The 22,401-nt window shown below is 38.9% G+C and overlaps 1 protein-coding gene across 6 annotated transcripts in view; it reads right to left on the bottom strand.

The window, feature by feature from the left end:
• Positions 1-219: 219 nt before the first annotated feature.
• Positions 220-22,401, bottom strand: part of LOC118807913 (activin receptor type-1-like) — a 59,891-nt gene continuing 37,709 nt past the window's right edge. For all 6 annotated transcript variants that reach the window (XM_036570107.1, XM_036570142.1, XM_036570115.1 and 3 more), the window contains 7 exons: positions 16,174-16,379; positions 12,007-12,106; positions 9,194-9,340; positions 8,132-8,407; positions 6,080-6,277; positions 3,406-3,536; positions 220-1,195 (listed from right to left, as the gene is read on the bottom strand). In XM_036570107.1, the coding sequence (XP_036426000.1) occupies positions 1,061-1,195; positions 3,406-3,536; positions 6,080-6,277; positions 8,132-8,407; positions 9,194-9,340; positions 12,007-12,106; positions 16,174-16,379 (1,193 nt within the window). In that variant the 3' untranslated portion in view covers positions 220-1,060. The remainder of the gene's footprint in view (positions 1,196-3,405; positions 3,537-6,079; positions 6,278-8,131; positions 8,408-9,193; positions 9,341-12,006; positions 12,107-16,173; positions 16,380-22,401) is intronic.

Here is a 22,401-nt window from a genome sequence, read left to right on the forward strand (position 1 = left end):
TGGATAGTCTTATTTCTGATCTCCTCAGAAATATATCTTGAAAAATGAATAACTTGTACTTAAAGGCCATTTTGAATGTGTGGTCTCTCTCTTTGCACTTGCATCTTAGATATTAAAAATACTTGAACACAAGTAAATATCGAAATTACCCAAAAAGATTTACCTGAGTTATGCAGGTAATGCACACATTCAGATGCACAGCTCACAAGAACTACTCGATTTTATGGAGTTAAGGAACTTCTAGTATTTTTTATTTACTCTTTTAGCATCTGTACTCAATAAAGCTTATGAAACAAACAAAAGGAAAAAAAGCTAAATGCTCAATGATACAAAAAATCTGTGACAAGTTAAACATCTCAGGCAGAACAGTGACAAGGTGGCCATCGTACCATTCAAAAACGGAGTTAAATAAATTACAGACTGAGTGACACGAATGAATACAGAGACACTTTTTTGCAATTGTAAACGCCAGTGCAAAATTACACAACAAAAAAAGGCAGCCAAAATAAAACTAAGTATTCTTCGTCTCTGATTGATTATGGATAAGGATATGGTGGTAGTGGAATATAAAATAACCTTTTTTTTTGGCAAATTGTCATCTTTTTTCCCTCTCAATTCTTTTGTAACAGTGCAAGTAAGGAATGCTAAAGACTTGCCAGTGCAATAAACCAAAAAGAAGCACGGTCAATATTGCTAAATGAAAGACGCTGTTTTCAGACAGTTCTAAAAATCAAAGCTGCGTTAGAAGTAAACCGTAGCTCTAAAGCCACTTCCTCCAAGGTCCTGCTACTGTAACAGTCTCTTCTTTGAAGAATGTGACTACATGTGAAAGCTAGGTCTCGAGATAAGTCATGTATCAAGGACTTTCTGTAGTCTTTTTAAATGCCCACTGTGCCATCTTTGGATGCCAAAACATGTCCCACTGCGTGTTTAAAATAAATACATTGTGCCTCTGGGAGAGCACAGTGCCCAAGCGGTCCCTTTCCCCCCCCCGGTACTCCAGACGAGTCTTCCGCTGGACTTGGTAAAGGCCTTTGAGAATCTTCCGTATGGAAGGAGTTCAAATGTCTGCTTTTATTTTGTCCAGAGAGTTATCGATTTTTGTCAGAGTCTTTTTGATGCGCAAGGCTGTAAGCCGAGCAGATGGGTTCTGGTACCAACACTCCTTCATGAGTTTGGCGATGGATGTTAAAGTCTAGGGGGAAAAAGGGAAAACAAAGTAAAGTCAGACACCAGAAACTGAATATCTCAAACATATTTACAACAAACAGCACATTGAAAAGTTGACAAATAGAGAGAAAAACATTTATATGAAAAAGAGTGTAAAATAATAGTAATAGTTTTTTTTTAAAGAAAAGGTAGATTTAACTCTCATTATTTGTATTTGCAACATATTTTGGATATTTTGATACTTAATATTTTGCTTGTGGATTTCAATATTTATTTGAAACTTTTAGCACAAATGTAACCATTCTAAAGCAGTAACGTTGTAGGAAAAGGGAAAAAATAACTTATTAACATCATTCTGGAGTATTTCTATTCTTAGTAGGTAGGTCTATTCTTCAAGAAATCCTCACACAATGCAAAGGGCAGAATCCACACTCAAATGGTGTAAAAACAAACAAAAATACAATGTAATACAAAGTTTTGCTCTGACAGTGCTCTAACTAGGGCTGGCCAGAATAATTAAAAAAACTCGGGTATTCATTTGTTACACTGCTATTAATTGTATGTGAGTGTGTTGAAAAAGTATTCAACGAGAACTCGGTCAAAACTTGGTGAAGGATGTGTTTGTGAATTATCTATAACTGTCTTCATGATATCTTCATCAGAATAATGCTGATTTTGTATTTTGAGACCTAAACATTGAGCCGGACCTTCTTTTTTGAGTTTGTGCGTGTGATATCAATACATAAAGGCATCCAAAAACTCTGACTTGACACCTCCAACTCTTAAATTATTATTTCATGCACACCATATTTTAGCTATTTCCCCCCTTTTGAAGGCATATGATGCCCTAAAGTTAACTAAACTCCAACATCGAGGTTGCTGAACTTTACCCTCCTCTGCTATCACTGCAGACTTTTTTCCCTCCTGACTCAGAAATGCTACTTCTTTTAATTTTACCAAAGAAAAATCTTACATAGTGCAGCTTCAATATTTGGAAGCTTCATTCTGACTTCATTTTTATTTGAAGCCACAAGAATTCTAGCCTAAAATAAATTTCATCAGTAGTTCTTTAGTTATAACAGTTACAGTTAATTTACAGAGAATAAGATAAAAGCAGGTTAAGTTGAACGCATCATAAATTCATGCTAGTCATCCGCGTCACCTCATCTCAGAGTGCAACAATCTGCACTGCTTTCCCCACAGTCACTAAAGGAGTCACTAAAAGAGCAGAGATGCCTCAGGAATAAATTATGCATGTGGGAGCACTTTAAATTACTGGCTGTTAAGTTATAAATTACATATACTATTATTATACTGTTAATGCATTGCTGCCACCTCATGGATACATTTTGAACTGCAGTAACTAACATACCTACAATTATGTTTAATGATGAAACAGAAATATTATTGTGCTAAATAGTGATTTAATGCAGTGGTGTTTTTTCATTCAGACAATTCGTTCAAAAAGATCAGAGTACGCAAAGTCTGTAAATTGCTGTTTGGGCCAACCCTACATTTAACCTTTAGAGGTCACAGATGTCAACAGGAATTGTTGGAGTAATTTGATCAATTATTTCTCAGGCAAAAAGATTTTAAACTTTCAATTAATACCACATTTTTGTTAGTTAGTAGAAAAGAATATATCGCTGCTGTCAGAACAAAACATCATATCTCCAAAATGGTAACTTTACAGGAGAAGGGAAAAAACACACTTTACTTTTAATGTAAGTCAATGGAGTACAGTAAGTCAATACTTTTAATGTAAGTCCAAGTCTTTTTGGGCCATTTCTTTTGGTTTATTCATCATGAAATTTACACGCAATATAAAGGGCAACAGACATTTTCAAATTATGACAAAAAACAAAAAACGACAAAAAAATGGAGCTATGAGGTTTTCTTCCGACAACAGAGATATATTAGTTATATTATATTACTCGGGTTTACTGTATATATTAGTTGTTACTGTGTACAGCCCTGTATTGCAGAAATAAAACCCATTCTTTAAATTTCTGCCATGCTTTTTGTCATTTCTTGAGATTAAAACAAACTTGGAAGTGCACATGAGAGTAAAATAAACTGATAACAATATTGGGTTGGCAGTAGTAACTCATTAACTGACCATTTGAATCAGTCAAATTACAATATTTTATACAAGGTTATAAAGACCACATCCTGTGGGCTCTCTCACTAACACTGGTAAAGAGTGTGACTGACTGTATTAAAACGTGTACTCACAGAATCTGAGAACCATCTGTTGGGGATGTTTGGTCTTTGTTGGTCTATACACACCACCTTTTTCATGTCCTCAAAGCTGGGGTCACTAGGCACTGCGTCATGGAAGGGAGGCTTGTAGTCTTCTACAATACCTGCAGTCACACATAAATAAACACATAAATAAATTAAAGGTGAGTCATGTTTAAAATGATTGGCTCCAATTGTTACATTCAGACTGTAATTCTCCTAACAATCAAAGCCTGTGGTAATTAACATGGCTAAAATTCGCTAATGTGTCTAATGTGTAACAGGTTGGCTCCTGCAGTGGAAAGATAGTCAAAGTGCCCTGGGTCAACCTTCACTGCCAACCGACTCTATAAATAGAAGGCTAAAGCCATTTAGACAGGAGAGAATCAGTGTCCATTACAGATAGTACACTACACTGCAGTCATCTAAAACAAGTAATGAAATGACTGTCAGTAGATATACGACTCCAGTACGTAAAACTAGCCTGATCTAGAGCATGTTTTCAGCTGCAGCCAAGACCACTATTAATACTGCTTGAATATGTACATACCGTACATTCACACATGCACAATGCATCTTAATCAAAAAGCATTCATCGTTTTCTTTAATGATGCTGGATACAAGCATCTCAGAATGAAGCCCCATTCAGCCAGACAGCACAAAGCACGCTAATGATACACACAATAGCATAGATTGTAAATTCAATTGCACAGTGTAGAGCAATGCATTACAGTCTGTGTTCTATTACAGATAAACCTGAAAGACTGAATTTTTCTAGGTAAATTCTCAACTTTACATCATAAATAGCACATTATAGCACAGGATTCGCTTGCAGTGCAATGTCTATAGTGTAACTGACTGAGAGAATAATGCTCAGAGCAGAGCTGCTGTAACATTGTAGTTATATTTGCTGCATCTTTCACTCAAAAGTCTCCAAGCATTTGAAATTTGCACTTCTTATTACACGAATGCTGAGTATAAACTGGGCAAATGTTCTACTAAATTAAGTTTACCATGAATTATTTTAAGATCGTTTTTACCTTTATAGTGGCAGGGCTCAATTTGAGGGTGGATGCACAGGGTCCTTCTCCCAGGACAAAAACCATACCCCTTGTAAAACTGCCAATTCTTCATCCCCCCTCTGGGATTAAAGTTATATGATACCAAGATATCTGCTATAGATATTTTAATTCTAGTCATTGCTTTGGATGTGTCAGGAGTACCAAATCCTTAGTTTTAATAATTTTTTTTAGAATTCGACCGCTGCTGATAAGACAAAACATAAAGTACTATGCAAAAGTCAGAAAACAACCTTCATTCGTCAAAGTGAAGTATCTCTCAGGCTTCTGCTCAACAGCTAAATAAATAAAATAAAAAAAAAAACTTTTTTTCTGCTTTTTTGCTGATCATGAAAAAAAATGCATAACTTGTAAGTAGGCTGCTCGATAATGACAAAAATCAACCACTATTATTTTAATCAATATTGAGATCACGATTATTTAACACGATTACTCGTTCACTTTGCAAACCTCATGCATTTCAGACACGTTCATCTAAACTTTTAAGACTGAGCTTCGGAGATGTGGAAAAATATCCCTGCAGATTACTTTGAAAGACATTGCAAGTCTCCTGGAAAGAAAGGACACTAAATACTGTGAATCTGCTTGTACATCTAGCTGTTGAGGCTTCAGCTAAATTAAAAGAATATAAAAAAAATCTGCTTCTTGCTGACACTGAAAAAAATATATAATTTATGGCAAAAACTGAACATGCTTAAATTACTTAACATGGTTAATCATTCACTTTGGAAACCTCACACATTTACTGAACTTTTTTAAAAACTTGCCTTTTTTAAACAGTGGATTTCCTTGAACTTTAAATATAATTAAACTGAAAAACATAAAGTAAAAAAAATTATAAATAAATGAAACCTACTGAAAACTACTAAACATATATAAAAATAATAAATAAAAAGAAATTAGACCAAAATAAATTAGATGAGTTTGGGCTTTTAGGGATGGGCAAAAGCACACCACTGTAAAGGAAAGGGGTCTGCTGGATTCACAAAATGAGAGCATCATTGTGAAACTAATGCGACCCACCAATTGTTTTATCTTGGTTATCTTGTTTTCATAATCGTTGGAAGCCAAATTGTAACTGTAAATAAACTGTCTATATAATGGCCCTTTTGACTGATAATGAAATGAGAGAGTGGTCTCAAACTTCTGCACAGTACTGTAAATGTTTATGAAAGCAGTAAAGGAGCGTTAAAACCTATGATCCCTACAATAAACAATACTTTATTTAACTTTTTTTAATTACTCTCTAAGGCACTTCAGTCTTGTTTTGGCTATGTAACTTTGAGCAAACATACTGTGCAAAAACAACAATGTATATTGTATCATAAACTTTGCGTGTTGTTACAATCTCTAGCCCTTAATTCTCCAATAACTTCTGTAATAACTTCTTAAAATCTCTCAAAGTGTGGAAAAGATAACAGCTGCATTCCAGAAAGTACATCATCTCGGACAAAACATGAGAGAAAAGATAAATGTCTCAGAATATCTTTTTCCTGTCCAATGCCAAAGTGCTTGAATTTCTGAGAAGCTATGAGGCACATTTATATCTTGACCAGGCTGAGGCCACAGAAGGTAAAAAAGTGACTGACCGTTGCTGACCGTCCGTCTGGCGATTTCCCACAACACAAGGCCAAAGGCCCAGATGTCCACTCTTTTGTAAGACTCAAAGCAGTCCACTTGAATGGAGTCATCCAGCACCTCGGGAGCCATGTAGCGCTTGGTGCCCACTTTGGGGTTGTTCCCCACGTCCAGCTCGTTCGTGTCCTGGTAGTGCATGACGGCCAACCCTGGGGAGGCAAGAAGTAGAAGAAAGAGAGATCTTTCATGTAATGTCAGGGTTTATGGACTACAATTCATTTTCCATCAAAGATAATTTAGCAGGATGGTGTGTTTTCGTTTGTGCGCCTCTTGACATGTTGCCTTCTGGTGGACAGATACTGCAACAGCACAACACAAGAACAGGACGAAACAACAGCGGACCTTGAAACTTAACACAAACATGTTTAAAAAAGGAAAGGCTGAACAGTATAACTACAAAAACAACATGTTTTTAATGCTACTGATGTGACAGACAACAAAAATAATCTATCCTCCTGTTCCATAATGTGTTTTGTTCGCTTTCAAAAACTTGTTAAAGTAAGAGAAAAAAAAGAAAGCAACTCTGCCTTCCCATTTCTGACCTCACGGAAGCTAAATTTCCTGGTATTTGCGGCACACTGAGGACTTTAATGGATTTTTCATTAAGGTTTCCAAGTGAAGCCGCGCTGAAATTTTGGAGCCTAATGAGCACCTGATGTTCTGAAGAGCGAGAAGAGCCATACAACATATTATAGCATGAGTTTTAGAACAGTAAAATCTCTGAGTGCTCATTCTCCCTCTGTAGGAGCAAAGAGCGAGACTGCTGGGTATTATTAGCTGCATTAAAACTCATCTGCAATTTCAGTCGTTTTTGTCAAAAAAAAGCGCCTTGTTTTTGTAAATGTAACCAGAATTTATTCCAAGTAAGTTTGGACCATTTCTATTGATCCATTCTCCATAAAATGTCGGTATGACATAAAGGACAGCTTGTGTTTTCAAACGATCAAATAATGGAAAACATCACATAACTGCCACTGCGCTTGATAAACTGATTACCATTGGGCCCTCATAGAAGGAGCAGCATTGCCACTGTGGTATTGCAGTGTAACAACATTGCCTGGGATTCCCTGTGACTCCATTAACAGCCAAATACTCAACATGTCAAGCAAGGCCAGGATCCACAGCTATTGATTTAGAACTGCTGCTGCAGCCAGACCTTTTACCTGTTCAACTGACCAGCATTTATCCCCTCAAACTCCAACTGATCTTCACTGACACTCTTTAAAAGCACAGCCTGTGAAGACACACTTCAGTTTTTACCCCGGTCAGCAATGCAGCACTGGCCACTGTGCCCACCCACAGCACCCATGCTGTCTTATACATTTTCTTCAGACGATTCACTTATGTTTATGTGTTATGTATATATATATATATATATATATATATATATACACTTATGTATATATGTTTATGTGCGGAGACTACTCTAAAGATTGGGGTAAGAAGTCACGAAGAAGCTGAAATTGAACAATATCACTACTAGTAATAACAGTAATAATAGTAATTAGAGTCCACTGCTGTTGCTGTTATGTCGGCAGGAGGAATGGGGTGCCAATAATTCTGACACAATATGATCAGGATTTTTGTATCCTTTGACTAAACTGACTTAGATGGTTAGATTTCTCTCATATTTTTCACAGCATGAGATTGAGCTAATTAATCACAAGGCCATTCTTTTCACAACTTTTTTTTTAACTCATCTTTTGCAAGTGTGCCTATAATTATAGAGCTGACTGTAATGCTTTTAAATATGCCAATCTTCCAAAAGAAGTATAATTATACTACATTTTAAAATATAAGGCAGGAGAGCTTCCTACCCTACTGCACACAAACAATGTAAGCATAAACAGATGCTAAAGGTGATTCTCTAGGCTGTGCTCAGTTCTATCACTGTGGTAAACACTATCCAGACCTCTTCCTTTAATGTTTTGGAGAACTCTTTATCTCTTAGTAGTTCGCAAACTGCTAAGTGTCAGTTGCTCCAGCCTCAGACATGTCCTTACCGAGGTCAGCAATGCAGCACTGGCCATTCTTATTGACCAAGATGTTCTTGCTCTTCAGGTCTCTGTGCGCGATGGCTGGTTTCCCCTGTGTGCCGAAGATCTCCACGTGCAGGTGGGCCAGGCCGCTGGCGATGGACAGCGCCATCCGTAGGCAAGACGGGGCGTCCAGCGTGCTCAGCTGCAGGTAATCGTACAGGGAGCCCATCTCATGGTAGTGTGTGATCAACCACAGCTGAGTGCTGGAGTTGCGAGAGGTCATGTCTGATGCAATGAAGCCTGGAAGAGGAGATGGAAAGAGACAGAAAATTAAGAATTAGACTAAGACAGAGTGGAAAAATTCATCATTTAATTAATTATTACTCTATAAATCTGTTACTACCTTTACTAAGTGCCATGATACTACATTATTTTTGTATACTACCAAAAAAATGTCATATTAACATTTTTTATTTTATACACACTAATAATATATGAACATATGATCTATAATGCTTTGTATTTTAATTTTTTTAAAGCATCTTTCCCATTTAGTTTTGGAAACCTATGTTCAAACTTTTGCAAGTGACTGTAATATGAAACCAAATTTATTACAGATATGTGGTTTCGTATTACAATTGCTTCCAAAAGCTTGGACACCCCCAGTCGAATAACATGTTTTGTTGATTTTCTAAGTAAAAATAAGTTGATATGTCCTCTACAGACAACACACTTGAATGTGACATTTCTCTGCTAATGTTAGAGCACAATTTCTATTTATTTGCTGAGTGTAACATATAAGGGGAAAAAACATAAAACGTGCCAGAACATTTGCACAGGCCACAATTAATTCTTTGTTTTTTATTCCAATATGTTTAATTCAGCATATAAACAGTAACTGTGTATTAAAATGTGCAGAAGTGTGTTCTCTGTAGAGGACGTGTTACTTATTTTCACTTAGAAAATCAATAAAACATGATATTTGACCAGGGGCACCCAAACTTTTGCGTACAACTGTGTGTTGATTCCAAAAATTTGGTAGTGCCAGTGGTGATACCAATAACTGAAGTGAGCAGGCCTGCTTACCCAGAATGTTCTCGTGCCTCAGCAGCACTGTGTTGTAGATTTCCGTCTCTCGGAACCAAGACTTCTCGTCTCGGGATGAGAAGATTTTCACGGCCACGTTCTCCCCCTGCCACTGACCTCTCCACACCTCTCCATAGCGCCCTTTCCCTGAGAGAGCCCAAAACAGGAATCAGGTCAGGCAGCCCAAAACAGCAAAACGTGTGTTGTAATACTGCAACCTCAGAGTACATAGACCACATATCAAATGTCAAAAATTAGACATTTAATAGTTTTTTGAAAACTATATGCCCATTTTCAATTTGATGCCAGCAACACGTTTCAAAAAGGTTGGCCTTGGGGCAGCCGTGCCGCTGTTTCTCCTATTCCTGGATGTACAGACCTCTTCAAAAACTAGAACATGGACAGTTCAGGGTCCTGTGGTAAACCTTTCAGAAGCTCTGCTGTAAACCTTTCCGAAGGGTTTTTTTTTCCGCATATTGGCACGTTGTCTTTGTGATACATGGAATTTCAATACACGTTTATCTCAGAAGTCATACTGAGTGTAAAACAAAGTGGACTATTTAAGTCATTCATGCTTTATTACAGGACGTTATATAATGTCATTTCAGTCTACTTCTGCCTGTGAGCTGGTTGCCAGGCTTTGCCCTTTCTGCATCATTTCACACTGGTTCAGTTCGGCGTACCACTGATCACAATCGTAAGACATGTTAGAACTTAGCTGAAGGAGAAGGCCTGATTACTGTTTTGTTGCTCAGCAACTACCGTGAGTGTGTAAAACTAAAGCTCATTTGGAACCAGGAAATATATTTTAACTGCATTTTGGTGTTTCAATATCTGTCTTTTATGGCTGCTCATTTTCAGTCAGGAAACAGACCGTGATATATATCTAGTTATATATATCTAGCGATACATGTGTAGCCACACTGTAATTACAGAAATGGGCTTGTTACAATTATGGCGCACTACAACCTTGCTAGAGCCATATTTTGTAAAATTATTTATAAAATCTAAAATAGTTCGTTGAAGAACACAGGGAGAAAAAAAAGATCTTCCAGAAAAATAATAAACATAACCAAAAAAGTTGGGATGCTGTAAAAACGTAAATAAAAACAGAATGCAAAGGTGTGCAAACGATTTAAACTCTATATTTAATTGAAAATAGTACAAAGACAACATATCCAATATCGGAACTGAGAAATTTAATTGATGTTTGAAAAACATATGTCCATTTTGAATTTGATGCCAGAAACTATTTTTATATAAATATTTTTAAAAAGTTGTTATGGGGGCATGTTCACCGCTATGCAGCATCACCTCTTCTTTAACAACACTCTGTAAGTGTTTGGAAACTAAGACACAAACTGCTGTAGTTTTGCAAGTGAAATGTTTCTCAGTCTTGCTTGATATAGCATCTTAGCTGCTCAACAGTTCGGGGCCTCCTTTGTCGTATTTTTCGTTTCATAATGTGTCAAATATTTTCAATAGACTTTAAATAGTCTATGACTAGTCTATTAAGAGGCTGCCGAAATCTGATTAGCTGGTGTTTCCCAAAATATTGAGCCTCACTTAAAGGGCAACTCCACAGGTTTTTTTCTGCCATCAAAAGTAGTTTGATGTGAAATGGTTCGCTGTAGAGAAACTTACCAACTCTGATTTCTTTATAATGGTGGTGATAGGAACCAGAGTTTATGCCTACAATGCAAATATAGTCATTTTATGTACCATCCAAATGACCAGTGAACCTACGTGTGTTTTCTGATGATGCTAAAATAGAGGAAAAGAAACTTTATTTAGGTACAAATTTGCCTCAAAACACCTTACAGCATGTGTTTAAAAACTAAAAAATATGTTATAGGCCAAAAAGTCTCAAAAGCACTGCTAAATGCCTCAGACATCAGGCACAGTATATGTAACCATTTCATGTAAAAAACTCTGTAAGGAAGCTTTAAGAGACAAAAGCTTCGGACATCTGGTTGCTATGAGTATTGACTGTCTCGACTTGGTAAGGTCGCCTATAATGGAGCATTTCACATCAAATCACTCTGAATGACTGTTTACATTTTCATGACTTAATGATGCAGAAATTTTGCTGAAATTTTGAGAAAAATGATGCAGTGTGCGCAACTGAACTAGATCAGAATTAGACAAACAGTGATAAGATGCAGAAATAAAACTTGCAATTTCATGCAGAGCCATAATCCACATTCAATCAAGTGCCTCAGAGGTTATTTAACCGCATTTTAGGCAGAATATTTTAGGGAATGCCGTTTTAATTCTTGAGAGGGGTTGGTGATGTTCTTTTTCCAGCTGATAGGCCTTTATCTGTTAAATTAAGCATGCCAGTGGTGTTAAAGAGGGCAGGTAGAAACACTGTGTTACAGATTAACATTAAGACAAGACAGCTGCTCTTGAAACTTCATGAAGTGCTTTGATATTTACTGCCTCTGAGGATCAAATAGACGCGCTGGATTAGATACATCCATCTGATCAGTACCGAGACACTCATACACCCACACATCCCCTCCTTCTCGCTCGCTCTCTCTCTCACACACACACACACACAGACACAAACACAAAAAAGGGCATACTAAAGACGCTTTAGTGTTAAAACGTCTCTAAATCTTATGAGGCATGTGAGAAACCAAATCACAAACAGCACAGAGAGAATCTCTCAAGAGGCCAAACAACAGATGTGCACATCCTCAATAAACAGGCTCTCTCCCATAAAAGCACACACACCCACACACACAAGCGTACGGGTAGGGGGATGTGGGGGGATTCTAAGAAGACGAGGGGAAGGATTAGATACACACCCACACACTCGTTCAGAGTGATCTGTCTGGCAACTGTCCGCTGTACCAAGAAAGGCAGTCCTGAACCGCTGCCCGACGTGCAGGAGTGGTCCAACAGATCCTGGAGAAAGGGAGGGAGGGAGAGAGAGAGAGAGAGAGAGAGAGAGAGGATAAAAAAAGATAAATTAACAGAACATCTAATAAAGTTCATAAGAGAAGTCTCTGTAGATTTAAACAAGATTGTCTTTGATGTATGCAGAAAGAAAGAGAGAGAGAAACAGGAAAAGAGAGAGAGAGAGAGAGAGAGAAAGAAAAAGTGAGAAAGACAACAACAGGAACAAAGAGAAAAAGAGAAAAAAGCAAGAAAGAGAACAAGAGTGAGAGACAGAGACAGAGAAACTAAGAGAGAGAGAAAGAGAAAAAGAAACTGTGAGACAGTGAGAGAAAAAGAGAGGATAAAGAGGGGACAAAGAGCAAAAAAGACAAAGAGAGGATAAAAAAATGACAACCAGAAAGAAAGAGAGAACGAGAGGAGGAAAAAGGGACAGAGAGAAAGAAAAAGACGGAAAGAGAGGAGAAAAGGGGACAGAGAGAAAGAAGAAGACAGAAAGAGAAGAGAAAAGGGGACAGAGGAAGAAGACAGAAAGAGAGGAGAAAAGGGGACAGAGAAAGAAGACAGAAAGAGAGGAGAAAAGGGGACAGAGAAAGAAGAAGACAGAAAGAGAGGAGAAAAAAGGATAGAGAGAAAGAAGACAAAGAGAGGAGAAAAAGGGACAGAGAAAAAGAAAAGACAAAGAGAGGAGAAAAGGTGACAGAGAGAAAGAAAAGACAGAAAGAGGAGAAAAGGGGACAGAGATAAAGAAAAAGACAGAGGATAAAAAGACATACTTTAACAGAACATCGAATAAAGTTCATAAGAGAAGCCTCAGATTTAAATGAGATTGTCTTTGATGTATGCAGAGAGAGAGAGAGAGGGAGAGAGAGAGAGAAAGAGAGAGAGAGAGAGAGAAAGAGAGAGAGAGAGATGGGGAGAAAGGCAAAGAGAGAGAAAAGACAACAAGAAAGAGAAGAAGAGTGAGAAAGAGAAAAACTGTAAGAAAGACAAAGAGAGAAAGACACTGTCAGATTGAGAGAAAATAAAAGAGAAATTGAGAGAGAATGATAGAACGATCAGAACAGAGAGACAGAAAAAGTGAGAGGACAGAAAGAGGGAGAGAGTGAAAAAAAACGAGGGAGAGGTAAAAAATTGAACAGAAAAAGAGACAGAGAGACAAAACAGACAGAGCAAGAGTGAAAGGCTCTTATTCAAGACAGAAGCATGTAAAAGTGGGCCCTCTGGTGGTCCATCTGTGGAACTGCACACTAGTCAGGCGGGACTTTTAATTATGTTTGTATGAGAAGACAAACCAGAATGAGGAACACTGAGAAAGCGTAAGTGGAGGCTACTGCACCCACAGTAAAGACTGATCTGTCATGTTTCGCAAACTATCACACATAATTATGTCGTATCTTCAGTGTAACATGACAGAAGTTTGTGTTTTGAATCACGTCTAAACAAAGCTGCATCATCCTTTTATTTCACATGGCTCTGGGATCCCAACAGTTGATTCCACTGTTAAAGGAGTGTGATCACTGTTTTGATCACAGTATGGCTTCGTTTGGCCAAACAGGACAATAATCTGAATAGAAAACACAAATCAGCTGTGGTTTACTGCGCTTAGTGTCTACACATAAAAAAAAATCCTAAATGCTCACTGGCCTTTTAAAAGACAAACATTTAATCAGTACAGAACATCTACATTAGGTGGAGGTTCTTTAACTTTTAAAAGGTTCTACACATCATCATTAAAAATGGTTCTTTATAGAACTGTCCCATTTAGGGAACCAAAAGTGATTATTCTACCACTAAGCACCAAAGAGCCCTTTCTGGCACCTTTATTTATAATAGCATATTTCATAATACTGCACTAATTCTGAATTTTTATTACTGTGTCAGACGTTTCTGTGATATTTGTACACAAATCACTGACTTCTGTATTTAAATTTAAATTTAAATAAATTTAAATAAATGTTCCCTTGTTTTTCAACCTAATTTCTAGTTACTGCATCTGAATTGTACAGGCCTTTACCATTATCATTTTGACAAGTTTCACTTAGTTATAAGGAAAATTCTACTAATATTTCAAAATTTCTGCTTGATTAAATTGTCATTCACAGTGGTTTGATTTGAAATGCTCCACTCTAGAGAAACTTCTAGAGAAACAATTCTGAGTCAGAATTGTTCACAGCAGTGGAGACAGGTACTGGACGTCTGAAGTGTTTAATGCCTCTAAAAGCTCCCTCACAGAAAGTTATGACAGAAAATGGTTATGAATATACTGCCTGATGTCTGAGACACTGTTTTATTAAATTTTTGAGTGAAGGTTTTGGCCTAAATGTATTTTTTAAATCCAGTCATGGTGGAGAGGCACATACAGGTGTTGTAATGCAAAATAGTCCAAAATAATTTTGTCTTTTTTAACTATTTTACCACTGTAAAGAAAATCTGAGTTTCTCTACAATGCACCTTTTCACACCAAGCCATTCTGAATAATTTTATTTGTATCTTAAAATACTGAATTGTGCAGAAAAATTGGAAAACCGATGGAATTTTACCCCATTAAATCACACAGAAAAACTTAAAAACCTAAAACACACTTAGCCAGTGGGCAGGTATCAGAGATCAGGCTGAAAAACAGTGGAGTGTTCCTTCAAGATAAAACGCATTTAGCCAGAAATACGACAAAACAAAACAAAAACAAAAACATTTAATTTCCAGAGCAGAGACCAATCTGATTTTCCACACTTAGAAGATTTACTCATGCTAGCTCCTATCCCATTCCTAATCCCCATACCAGACACAGATTAAACCCAGAGGGTCTAATTCACGCCGGCTCAGCTTCGTGCTGCAATACTCTGACCAACTACCAGATGGAGACATCGAGCAACCAGAGATGCTGCCCTGCTATCAACATGTACACCATTAAAAACTTTGAGAAAGGGGGAGGGGAGGGGGGTGAGGGGGAGTGGAAACCAAAAACCAGCAACCGCACATCAACACATGTTTGCCTCATGAAGACAATTTGGAGATGTAGCTGGGAGAGGAGAGGAATGCGAGCATGAAGGCACAAATGCAAATAGCAACAGCTTTAAATAGCAATCTGGGCTGCAGTTAGCTCAAGATGGGTGACGGCTCTGGAAATTCTGTAGCTGTGTGCTGCGTGATTTTTTTGCGAAATCACAGTCAGAGCCCACAACACGCCCAGGGTAATCGAGAAACGCTGCACATGTGTTCCTCAGAGAGCCTCTTCAGCTGCCTCAACTGGTCTTAATAACATCTCTAGCCCTCTTACTCCCCCAGCACTGGAAAGAACTTTTTAATTATACTCAGGCAAACATTCGGCCGCCACATATTTTGGCCCCGGTTGCCGAGCGCTCCACAGAGCTCTTTGAAAACGGCTTGAAAAAGATCCAGTATCAGCAACTCAGCAAACACGCCCCACAATGCTGTAGGAGAGCGCTGAGGGAGTCCGCTAAACGGCCCGGCCCGCTCGCCTGAGGGGGATTAATGAACGAGAGAGTAGGGATTTGTGGGAGGTTTTTCGAAGGTGGAGGGGGGGGACTGCATTGGCTTCGCCAAACAAACACCAAGAGCCCAGGAGTCCATCACTAGAATGAGCTGCATTCAGTGAGGGACACAGGAAGACGTCTTAGTAGGGGTTTAAATATTCAGGAGAGGGAGAGGGAGAGAGCGAGAGAGAGAGTTTAACTTCGGATGTTGCCATTCCACTCACAAACTTTAGGAAAAGGAAAAGCATTTTCACATGATCTTTCTAACAGGCCAACACTTTCAGCCATCACTAAAACCAGAATGCTATAATCGTAAAAAAACAATACCTAAATGCTTTAAAGATTAAAAAAGCATGCAAGATTTCTTGGAGTAAGAGACTAAGAGGGGAGAAAGGAACAGTCAAAAATATCTGGCATATTAAATGTACTGCTTTGAAGCAAGATGTATCATGTTATTTAAAATGTGGGTTTCTCAAGAGCACCGTCTTTCTAGGAAATGCAAAGAAACCACAACAGCCAGCAGCAATTAAGGGGTCCAAGCACTTTTGTGCAATCAAGTATAATGCATCAGAGTCTCACCGCAAGCGTGCTTTCTCCAACGTTGGACGCAATGAGCCCGTCGATGGTGCCGTACTCAGCATCGCGGGCAGTCAGCCGCTCCATCTGGTTATGGTGGATCCGACGGAACACCAAGATGGCCGCAGTGGAGAGGAAGATGAGCACGATCACTGGAGCCACGATCACGATGGCCAATGTTGTTACGCTGTAGTTAGGGCCCTCCACCACTGAGAACGAAAGAGAGAAATAGATAGGTACAGTTGTATTTTCTATGTTACAGATTTATTTACAATGGTGTTATTACAGTTACTGTATGTGGGAGAAGGTAGGAGAAACGAGAAGACATTGTCACTGCCGGAATAAAACCTTGTATATCCAAATTCAGTTTTCAAGAGTAGGAAAAAAAAAAACTTTCTTAACTTACAATTGAAGTAAAATTGTGTAAAAATATTTCCTTCCAAGTAGTTCTGGATCATTCCTATTAGTCCATTCATTCTTAAATTCTATCACACTGTAAAGGGCATTCTGCATTTTCAAATTCTGTTAAAAAATTGCTCTGACAGCTCCAATATGTAGTTATTAATTCAACCTTTTCTTTCATTTTCAACACACAACAGAGTGTCCGAGGCGTCTACCCAGGTGTGCTCAGTTGCCTGAGTTTACAAGCACAAAAGATTCACACAAAGCAAAAGAAGCTGCAGTTAAAACTGTGGCCTTAGCTGGGAGAGGCGATGATAATTAGGTATGCTGAAGCCCACACTCTGTCTCCCTGCAGCCAAACCCTGCCTGGACCACACAGAGAGCAGCTACCAGTGCAACATGCACACAAGCACGTTCATATCCTCATCTAGCTCAGAAGCTCCTACACAGTGTGAGAAAACATACTGCTGGCCACAGGATGTCTACCAGCAGGCAGTAGGCTAACGGGGCTAATCATGGGCAGAATGGAGGTTCAAGGGAGGCTCACAGTGGGGCTAAACGAGAGTTTAGTGAAGGATGAGTGTGAGCTGTCTGAAAGCTCGATGAGAGAGCCCAATAATGGCTTAGGGTGGGCTGAACATGGGTTAAGGGTAGGCTGAATCAAGGTTCAGGGTGGGTTGAGCACAGACTGAAGATAGGCTGGATGTGGGCTAACGGTTTTGTGAGTGAGGATTCGGGATAGGCAGAATGTGGGCTAAGGGCTGGCTGAGTGAGGATTCAGAGTGGGCTGAATGCAGACTAACGGTTTTGTGAGTGAGGATTCGGGATAGGCAGAATATGGGCTAAGGGTTGGCTGAGTGAGGATTCAGAGTGGGCTGAATGTGGGCTAAAGCAGTGTTTCTCAACCTTGGGCCTTGAGGCCACTGCCCTGCATTTTCCTTGCTCCCAACACAACTGATCCAACTAACCAGCTCATTAACAGCCCATTATTGAGTTAAAGTGGGTGTGTTAAAGCAGGAAAAAGCACTAAAATGTGCAGGATTTTGGCCCTCCAGGACCAGGGTTGAGAAACACTGGGCTAAGGGATGGGTGAGTGAGGATTCAGAGTAAGCTAAATGTTGCTTATGGGTTGGCTGATGAAATGTGGGCTAAGGGTTGGCTGAATGTGGATTCAGGGTAGGCTGAATTTGGGCAAAGGGTTAGCTGAGTGAGAACTCAGCGTCGGGTGAATGTGGGCTAAGACTTTGCTAGGTTAGGGCTCAGGGTGGGCTGAGACATCATCAGAGGAGGACACAGTTCACTCATTAAAATATCAATGGATTTGCTTGTAAAGCTCTAAAACCATAGCTGTTGTTGAATGTCTTCCAATACAAAGAACAAATGCATAAGCAGGAAAAAGCCCCCACCTTGGGGAGATGAGTACACGCATACTTGTTGGAACAACCTAATAAGCAAATTTTTGTTATTTGAGCCAATGATCACACATCATCTATGCAACTGATGTAATATTTAACCAGTGATTTCAAGGGTTTACATTTACATTACAGCAAATTATGTTTTTCCTCCATGAAGTTGCCTTTCAGTTTCAGGATTATGTACAGGATTGCTGCCAAGTGGACAGATGTGTTTATTAGGGCTTGAGCAGAGGCTAAAAGGTAGGCTGAATGCAGGCAAAGGGTAGGCTGAATATGGGCTAGGAGCAGGCTGAGCGAAGGCTCAGGGTAGGTTGAGTGTGGGCACAGAGTGAGTTGAGCACAGGCTAAAGGTAGGCTGAACGTAGGCAAACGGTAGGCTGAGCGAAGACTCGGTGTGGGTTAAATGGGTTGGCTGAGTAAGGGCTCAGGGCGGGCCTGAAGAACAACCCACAACCAGCAGCTTCACAGAGCAGAACCACCCACACATTCCCGTGTGAGACTGCAGGAGTGAGGGCTGTGCTCCAGACAAAGACGCCATTTTCTGTTCACTCGCATTCAACACTCCTATTTTCATACAGCACGCAGGGAGGAATTCAGAAGTCCAGCCAAGTCCATGTTAAATTATACACACATACACTCACGCACAGTTGCACACAGGAAAACATGTATACAGACACAGACGCACACCACCACAAGCCTACAATTTGAGACAGCATAATAATTCCTCTCACGTAGTTCCTTTTCATCTCTCCTCAAGAAGAAAGAGTTAAGACAAGAAAGCACTTTTTCATGTCTGAACAGATCTGATAAATCCACTTTTCCCCTCCTCTTTCTAACAAGTGTGACAGAGACCATCTCAGCCTCAAAGGTCAAAAAGCTGAAACAAAAAACTGCAACAAAACCTGTTTTTCTGAAGAGATCACAAAAGCTCACCATCAAAGCTGCCAGCTCGTCAGGGAAGTCTCACACAGACTTGAAAGCCTGTGTAAAATCTCTTTTTCCCCCCCAGGTCCTCTGAGAAAATCAGTTTTCATGGTCATTTTACAAAACAGAACACATCTAGGTGCTTTTGAAAACAAAAGGTTTGTATGACGCATATTTTGTCTGGCAGTAGGAATTCTGCTCACAGGAATGTTAAGTATAATTATGTAGTGAGACGTGACATTTACTCTGTGAATGGAGGGGGTGATGGCGAAGGCTGATCATGAGCTCTGTTTTTAGCTTATTTTCTTTCTGTGCAAAACTGAAAATTCAATAAAAAAATGAGTAATAAGGACGTGAAAGGAGTTAATATCCGAGAAAAGCAACAGTAGATTTGTCAGGGGTTCTCAACTTCACTCAAGGCAATCTGTTCTTTCACAGTTCAGCTTTAGGTACTCCAAGAGCAAAGAGTAGAAAAGGTGGACTAGGGGAGTCTGCCAGGACGTGATTGAAATTCTCTGGCCTATTAACGATGCATGAACACTGCCATTCAGGTTTGCACTTACTATTTTTAAAAATACTAACTTTTTTTGAAGATATATGTATAAAACCATTCTACGATGACTCTAGCACTCCACAACTTCAAAGATTTCAAATCAATTGTAAAAACCTGTAAATAATCACAAGATTTTAGATGTTTAGATGATGTCATAGTAACCAAGAAATCTTTATAATATTGCAAATGTTACAAGAAAATTAATGCCTCATATTTCAAAAGGATGATTAGATCTTGAGGTAGATAGCTTGATAAGAAATTACTATAAATTAGGGCTGTCAGTTGAAGGTTGAAGGGCTGAAGTTTATGCATTATTAACACGTTAACACCTACTTTTTCGTTTAACACCATTAACACATTTACCTAGTTTGGTCATTTTAACCACCAGTCATAGTCCAGGCTAAGGTCCAGCTGCTTGTGTGCTGTGTACTGCTATAACAGAATCTGCTATATACAGAAACTGTAGTCCTCACGTTCAAATACAGCTTTTAAACGGCTGTCAAAGCAATACGCTGGACAGTGAGTGCGGTAAAGTTATGCATTTATCAATAAGCAGCAAACTAACAAAAGCAACAGCAAAGCGGAAAACTACAGTTCCCCCCTCAAGACCCTCCAGTGTAATAGGAATGCAAGGGCTGTATGAATGAGGACAAGAAGGAAAGCCTACAATCACAGAGGTGTTGGAGCCACTGACTGTATGTGGATGTTTCTGAAACTACAGATAATTTTATGTATACTTTTAGGACTACATTTTAGGATACGTTGTTCAGCAATAAATACATTTTAATAGAGCTTATTTTGCCCAGGCGAATTGCTATAACAAAGCTGCACTGCTTTTTACATGGAAGAATATTTGTTTAGGGTTAAATTTGAGCAAATAAGTGCATCATTTGACAGCTTAACTATAAATAAATATATTATTACATATTATTTTTCACTTAATTTCGTTTTGCTGCCAAAACGTTAAACGTTTCGTTAAGCTTTTAATACATTTTATGTGCAGTTTGTTTCAGTCTACACTATATACGTTCTTATTGAATATAATAACATAAACTGAAACTTTTGAGCAGTAATATATTGTCACTGATAGAAACTTGTATCTCTAAAATGTCAATTTTAGAGGAGCAGGAAAAAACCTTTGAATATAAGAAAATACTCTGATACTCAAGTTACTGTAATGAGATTTTTTCCCCCCAAAATTTAATTTCTTTTAGTCCATTCATCATAGATTTCTGTTACAATGTAAAATGCATCTAGTGTTTTCAAATTATATTTAAAAAAGAAATTACAGATAACATTCAGACAGCACTGATATGTATGAATAGCAGGATAAAAAAATTCACAGCAAATCTCCATAGTCACTGTGGACCCTGTGGACACAGCAGGTAGGCATCCTGACCCGCCCTCTTTACTGCTCCCAGAAGGTTCTGCTGCATGGTCGTCTGTCCGGCGGGACAGCAGAAGAAGAGGAGCGTGACGGAACAGAAACACGAGCGTCTGTGCGTTTCCTTTCTCAGTGGGACTCCTTCCTCTTTTCATTGTGCGCCGGGTGCAGCTGAACCACGCACAAGTCTGAAAAGACGGCAATCGAAGGGCCAGCGAGAGATATTGGCAGACAATTTCATGCCCTGCTGCGGCAAGCGCACAGAAATGCACTTCCCAATGGTGGCCGAACTGACCCCAACAGACGCCTCTGATTGGAGAAGGGAGGAATTCTGGGATATCACCACACAATGGGGCTTACAGATGACAGCAGAGTGTCAGAGGAGTGAAAGGAGAGGTGAAGGGCGTTCAGAGCTTGGCTTTATACAGGCTTCACACAGACACACGCAGCACCTGCTGCACTACTCCTGCTGCAATGTGCGGACGCCAAGCCTTCACACGCTGACAAAAGGGCTTCAGGCTTGGCGGGCATTGTCCACGGTCAGAGTGCGGCTAATAAAAAGAGCAGCGTGTGTTTGAGTGCGCAGGGAGAGGCAGTGTGTTCCTTTAGATATGCTTGGACAGCAGTGCGTTCAAAAGTTTGGAATCACCCGTCACATTCATAACATTCATCATCACTTTATTCAATAATAACTCATCCAGCGTATTACAAATCGGTTTATCATATTAGAAATTAGAAGATCTCAATTTTTTTAATATTCTATACATCACTGCTGTAGGGACAAAACCTTGCACCTCAGAAATGGCAACTGAAAAATCTGTTCTTGTTATTCTGGATCATTTTTATTGATCCATTCATCAAAAACAGGGTTGCTGCACAATTTTTAAAATCACTTCAGTGCTTTTTACTACCTAAATTCAAAGTAGTAGCAGAAAAAGGTGCTAAACTGTCAATGGGGTGGTTACTCTCAAGGATAAGTCTTCAGTACCTTCGGTTAGGGAACATATTTCCAGTATATTCTGTAGTATTTTATTTGCTTTTCCTTTTAAAAACAGTAATATTATGCAAAGGGTAACATATACTCCTTTGTCCTGGGACTGTGAATGCAGTGTACATTTAAAACTCATTTAAGGTACACAATCTGACATTAAGGGCAGGTTTGTTCCTTACAGGGTACATTTACATTGTTTATAACCTGAAAGACTCAAATGTACCTGTTTAATACCTTTTCTGACAATGTCCTTCTCAGACCTCAATAAGAAACTATACTATTTAAGTCAAACAACAATGTACACAAACTCAAATATGGCATCTATCAACTATCTACTGTATTCTAATAGTTTGGCTGAATATCAAACATGGGTATAAGCTCTGAGATACATGTACGACATATGTGGTAGCTCTTATCTCAGTTTTCCTACCAAGCTCCACTTTTTCTTTGCCTTGCACAGTCTTTTCACAGTCTTGTGTTTGACTTCATCATACTCATTTACCATTGTCAGATGGATATTTTTAGTTGGCGGACTACTCTGGGTTGGTTTAATATATACAAA

Source organism: Colossoma macropomum, unplaced genomic scaffold (assembly GCF_904425465.1).
Source record: "Colossoma macropomum unplaced genomic scaffold, Colossoma_macropomum, whole genome shotgun sequence".
Lineage (NCBI taxonomy): Eukaryota > Metazoa > Chordata > Actinopteri > Characiformes > Serrasalmidae > Colossoma > Colossoma macropomum.